Here is a 6037-nt window from a genome sequence, read left to right as displayed (position 1 = left end):
CATGCATCTGCTTAAGAAAATAAACATTTTTTACATTTTGTTTGTTTTGGTTTTAAAAAGTAACCTATACCCATGCTACATGCTAACAACATGAGGAGATTAGCATTAATTATTTTAAGTGTTTTGCCACATGAAAAAAAAAGAAGAGAAGACTTAACAAAACGACATTTTAAAACATTTGGCTGCTCATGACTTTTGCTGTAATTTTTTTTAGTACTGGTGGCATCTTTAAAGCTGAAGTCTATATGGCTAAGTAAATTAGCACTCAATGTCTTTATTTAAACTTTTAATYCACTTAAAGCCCTGTCACACTGTGACATTTTAGTCAACTTTTAGCAACTTATGAAAATTTTAAAGCCATCTACATTTAAGATGGAATTTTATTTAAAAAAAAATACTGGAAGCCTCTTTTAGGCGTGTATATAGTGTAACAGTAACAAATTGATCAAATTTACAACTTTTTTGGTAATTTAGACATAAAAAATTTCACAAGTTGTCTAAACATAATAACGTAACAGGACCTTTAGAAAGTACTAATTGAATTTTTGCACCTAGATGGGAGATGTAGACGTTTATTTATTTATTTATTTTGGTCTCATTTTATTGTAAAGATTGTAAAGTTGCACCACGAGGTAAAAAGGGTGTGAAAAATAAAGTGTTTTAGAGACAATGACACTTCATTAGTCATAATCATTGTCATAYAATTCACTTCTTTGTACGGTGACAGATGTGCTCATTATTCTGGACTGTCTGCAGTTCTTTGACTTGATTTGAGTTCATAAATATGAGATTACGTATGTCCCAGAAATAATTAGAGCAGAAACAACACGAAGTGCTGATAAGAATCCATCCTTTTCACCTTAAAATTCCAGAGGTTTCATTTGGAGGAAAGGATCAAGTGTTTCCAAAATGTTGACAGCAATTTAACAATAATAATTATCTGTTTCCAGATTTCCTGCTGATGAAGATCCTCCTGGAGGAAACGCACCAGATCCAAACATTCCTCCAATGATTCATCCCTGCAGTCTCAAACCAGACGTATGGCTGCGTACTCMGTCTTCTCCTCCATTATCTGGAGTCGAGCAGCGGTCCTTGGTGGCGCCTCGTGGTTCAGAGCAGCGTACACAACAGAACTACCATCCTCTGAAGGTGCTGTGTTCCTTTCTCTGTGTCTGCTCTGTTGCCTCTGAGCGTAAAGATGCTCATTATTTGCTGACATCAGCTCGTTGAGGTGCCCCGGCGTCTTCCGCTCACTGGACCTGCGAGACGGCATCAAGCTGGGGCTTCCTCTGGGCGAGGCCTGCAGGCTGGAGGTGTGTGTGGCGGGTCGTTCAGCCATGGGGATCTCCATGTACTGTGAGAACATGCTTTATTCAGTCTTTTTTACACTTTATGTGAGGAGAGTGTGAGGTTTTCAGACTCACCTGATTATCAGCTTTTGTCTCAGGGTTTGGTTTCCCTGCAACACAAGCAGTTTACGTTTATTTTTTACAGTATGAATCTCCTGCAGTTATTAAATGACATGAAGAAAATAATGAATAAATCTTACTTTTACACCCTCTCATGGATACCACAGATACAACAATCACTATGATGATGAATGAAGCKGTTCCAGCAGCACAGTAAACATATATAATGATGGAGTCTGCAGGTTGTTCAGTGTCTGCTGGACGATAAATATGACTTAATGAATTTAAGAAAGACAAGAATTCAAGATAAGAAAAGTCTTTTCTCCATCCTGTTATCAGAACATCATCTACATCTGTTTATGTTTAGATTCATGAATGTGTAAAAAAGCTTTTCTTACTTGAGTCATTTGTCTTTTCTTTACTTGTTTCATTATTTGTATAATGATCTGTAGAACAAAACATTTCATCTTAAGGCTCAACTTAAAAGATGTTTGTCAAACTAATTAGAATAGTATGTATTGCCTTGTTTTGCAAATTAACAATTATTTTGGCGTTTTCGATCTAATATTCTAATATTAGATAACTGACAAAGTTACTCACCAGTAGTATTAATGAAGATGGTATGACTGATACTGCCTTCACTTTTACACTGATATCTTCCTGAGTCACTTTTGAGAAAGTTTTGAAAGATCAGGTAGGACACCCCATAATTCTGTTTTAAAGTTTTCCACTCTGTTTTAATGTGACTGTTAAAGGTGATGTTGAACCAGTCAAGATTTTCTTTATTTTTAACCCAGTAGACTGCAGGAGGTGAACTGCTGCAGAACTCAACTGGACATTCAACCCTGAGTTCTTCTCCAGGATGCACTGTATAAACTGTTTGCCGGCGCACCATCACACCAGGTGTGCATTCTTTACCTGCAGAAATAAGAGGACAAGACAGAAGAGAATTCACATCATCAGATGCTGCTTTCGCTACAGTGTGGAAATGTTAAAATTCAGACAGAACTAAATCGCAGAAAAGTCAAAGTAGAAAATCATTTGTTGTTTAAGATCAGTTTGATTTTCAGTTCGAACTAAAACAAATTCTTCTGTTTTAAATGACCTTTTGTGTTATTATGAGTGTGAATGATCATTGTGTTGTTTATAAATAAATTTATCCTACACTTATTTTCACTCAGAATTAAAACAAACCACAAGTCGCGTAATCCCAAACGTTTTATTTTGGCAAAATAAAGAAAAGCTAATGTGCTTTTGAAAAAGGTATAAATTCACCAGATTGTCYAAACTGGAGAATCCACTATTTTTTCTATGTTTTTCAGGCTTTCTTTGTTGATTTTTGGAATTCCAGGCAGAACATCGCCTTTTTGTTGCAGCACGGAAAAAAAAGGTTTTCTTATAGTTTTTTAACCTGATAAAGAATCAAACATCCCAACACTTAGATGCAACGATTTTTCAGAGACTTTATGAAGGTTAAATAAAAGATTGTGTGTAAAACATTTCAACTTTCTTTTGAAAATGGTAAAAAGTGATATTGGTTGAAACGGAAATGAAAACATGTCCGAAATTTACTGAGTATAAAAAGTGTTCAACATTTAAAGTCTTTCAGAAATAGACTCTGTTATTATGGTATAATTTTAATAATAATTCATTTAATTTATATTTAATTTAATTAATTTCATGAAAATCTGTCCTGGAATACTTTAATAATTTTGAAATACAATTTTAAGGTAATTTTGCCATTCTGATGACAACTGTAGACATGATGAAAAAAGAAGTAACATGGCCTAATCTATCATATTCTGCATGTACTACATTAAAGTCTGACTGTAATATAATCTATGTGCTGATCTGTCCTGCCTACAGTCCAGTTCCTGCCTCCATCTGCTCTCCAGTTTTCTCAGCACCAAACCATAAATTATTTGTTCAACATTAATAAAACATTCATTTGGAATTGTTCTACATTACTATATGTTTCCTGTATTTTGTTGATCATTCACATACACTTCCTTCTTTTTGGGAAAATCCCATCCTATTTGTTTGTTTAAAACACTTTGGARARTTTGAATATTCATTAAAGAAAGCTGAMGTTTTATTTTGAAATCTYACACAAATGCTGAGGCAGCACAATATGGAACAATGTTCACTTACTGTCAGCCTTTAAGGAGAGGAACAGCCGTGCTAAAACACAGAAATCCAGGAGAGTCCAGCAGGAGTTGGGCCTCATGATGCTTCCTGTCTTCATCCAGTAGCAGCCAGCTCAAATAGGAGACGCTCCACTAAGCACATCATTATTTGTTCAACAAAAACCAGTGTCGAAAAGGATAAAATGTGTCGCTTCCTCTTTGTAGCGTCGACTCACTCTCCCCATTCAAACTACAGCACCTGTTCCCCTTTTTACATAAGGGGGGAATAAAGTCAGTGGGTGGTCTCACTTCTGTAGATTGTGCAGGTCCAAATCAGTGAAGCTTCTCAAAACAGGGGGTTCCCACATTATTCTTCTACAGCAAACATCTCGTGCTGCACTAAAATCTCCCTCTTTCACACATTCTCATCATTTCTGAGGCTTGATTCAGGCTGTGCACCGTGAGACCGCCTTCATCAGTTCTTGACAGTGTGTGGTTTATCTTCAAGCTGACTTCCTCTCCCCTCTCTCTCTTTCTTCTTTCCTTTAATCTTCACCTTCTGCACCTCCTGCAGACCTGTTCAACCGTGTGCATGGCTCTGTGGTTCAATGGAGATTTTAAAGTTCTCTGAAGAGGAGAGAATAACAACAGCCTAAACGGCCATTCTTGTTGATGGTTTTGTCTGTGGTTGTTATCAGGCAGCACCACTGGTAGACAACTGCTTATCTTGAAGCACTTTTATCTCAGGGTTAGATTATGGTTGTATGGGTTGGTTTGGGGAGGTTGACCTTTACTTTGAAGAAGAAAATCAACTTTGCCTGCTGTAATAATTATCTTTTCAATTCAGTTCTTCTACCTTGTGTGCAAACAAAACTATCTAAAAGAGCATAATAAAAGTCCTTCATGTAAAAACTAATCAAATTTATAATCTGTAAGCTCACTTTTATGTCAACATAGTCTTTTGTAACACTAAAATAGATTTATAATAAAAGGTTTTTAATCACTTTTCTAGTTTATTAAGCATGGATTTGCAAAATTTAAGAATAGCAATAAATACAATTCTGTTATATTTAAAATTAGGTACATAAACATCTGGAAAAAAAATTGTAAAAACGATTTTGGAACAACAGCGACCTCTGATGGTGATTTCTGCTCTGTACAAGCCGTTATGTGCCTTCTCATTGCGTAATGACGTAACGAATACGTGCAAGACGGGGCGAAAATGGCGGAGTATCTGGCGTCCATTTTCGGCACAGAGAAAGACAAGTGAGTTATAATCATTATTTTTATTGAATTTATTTCTTCAGCTCGAACTTTTRTGCAGGAATTGCTTGTAGCTGATTTTGTTCACCACCAGCTGGAGTTTAATTTRTTCTCGCTGCTCTTCTGAAGGTCCAAGTTATTAAATTAGCGAAGGGAAGCTAACTGGGAGCTACCTCATTGAATGAAACTCACGAGTCTTTCCAGCTACCCGAAGCGATTATTGTGCTGTTTGTTTGTGCCGAAATCTTTTCAAGTTATTATTTTTGCTACCTTTACCAGTTTTGTGGTGCACTTTCTGTTCTACTATAAGAATACATTTAGGATAAGAAAGCCACGTAACGCTTAGCATGTGCAGCTTGTGTTAGCCTGTCAAGTTGGTAGCTGTTCAGTGAGTCTGTGTAAAGCTGACTTTATAGTATTTGTTGTTGTTTGTTTCCATTGTATTGTTTTGACGTGGTGTTTAAGGCATTTTGAAACCATTAAAACAATGTTAGCTTTGAACTGTAGAGTTAACTTGTATGCAGTTATCACAGTAATTGCTAACACAAGCATGGGAGGAACTGACCAGGCTCCAGCATGTAATGTGCGCATAGAAAAGGGGGAAATAGAAATTTTAGGTTATTTTGTTGTCTTCAGAAACTTCAACTTTTAATGTTGCATTATTAAAAACAAAACATCTTGATTTGAATAATGTACAATACACACTACTGGTCTAAAGTTTTAGAACATCCTAATTTTTCCAGTTTTTAAATGTCAAATTCCAGTAGCTCACGTCCAATGAGCAGCTTGAAGGGGTACGTGCTGAACTGCTAGAGGTTTAAAAACATGTAAGTTTACCCAAACCAGAGATTCAAGGTGTCTGAGAGCCCAGTTTCATTTAGTATCACAATTCACTCAGAAACAACTAGGTATATTTACCTGCGTATAGGGCTGCCACAAACGATTATTTTTATAATCGATTAATCACCGGTTATTTTTTTTCGATTAGTCGACTAATCAGATCATACGTTAATTGAATATAAAACATACAGCTTATCGCGCCAGAATGCAGCTGCTATTATATTGTTAGATTTTAACTATATGCTAACAAAAAATAACTGCTGTGAAGGCAAGTTCTGCCTTGCAGATATTGCACGTTTCTCTTTCATTTTCTTAAAATTATCCCACACTTTTGAGCTCCGTTGCCGGGTAGCCATGATACCAGAGCCTGTCTGTATAATGTTATGTGACGTCCACGGC

General features: G+C 36.1%; 2 protein-coding genes across 2 annotated transcripts in view; one reads left to right on the top strand and one right to left on the bottom strand.

Moving 5' to 3' along the window:
* Positions 1-599: 599 nt before the first annotated feature.
* btla (B and T lymphocyte associated) lies at positions 600-4083 on the bottom strand. The gene is made up of 6 exons (XM_014027706.1): positions 3561-4083; positions 2010-2327; positions 1808-1855; positions 1550-1666; positions 1425-1459; positions 600-1354 (listed from the first exon to the last, which is right to left on the bottom strand). Exons 1-6 carry the CDS (start codon positions 3652-3654, stop codon positions 1028-1030), a joined length of 939 nt encoding a protein of 312 aa, XP_013883160.1. The 5' UTR covers positions 3655-4083; the 3' UTR covers positions 600-1027.
* Positions 4084-4738: 655 nt separating this feature from the next.
* The window catches only part of LOC106531789 (splicing factor U2AF 35 kDa subunit), a 12397-nt gene continuing 11098 nt past the window's right edge, over positions 4739-6037 (top strand). Inside the window, exon 1 of the mRNA XM_014027711.1 lies at positions 4739-4801. Within this exon, the coding sequence (XP_013883165.1) occupies positions 4758-4801 (44 nt within the window). The 5' untranslated portion in view covers positions 4739-4757. The remainder of the gene's footprint in view (positions 4802-6037) is intronic.

This window comes from Austrofundulus limnaeus, unplaced genomic scaffold (genome assembly GCF_001266775.1).
Source record: "Austrofundulus limnaeus strain Quisiro unplaced genomic scaffold, Austrofundulus_limnaeus-1.0 Scaffold676, whole genome shotgun sequence".
NCBI lineage: Eukaryota > Metazoa > Chordata > Actinopteri > Cyprinodontiformes > Rivulidae > Austrofundulus > Austrofundulus limnaeus.
This window is presented reverse-complemented; position numbering and strand designations above follow the sequence as displayed.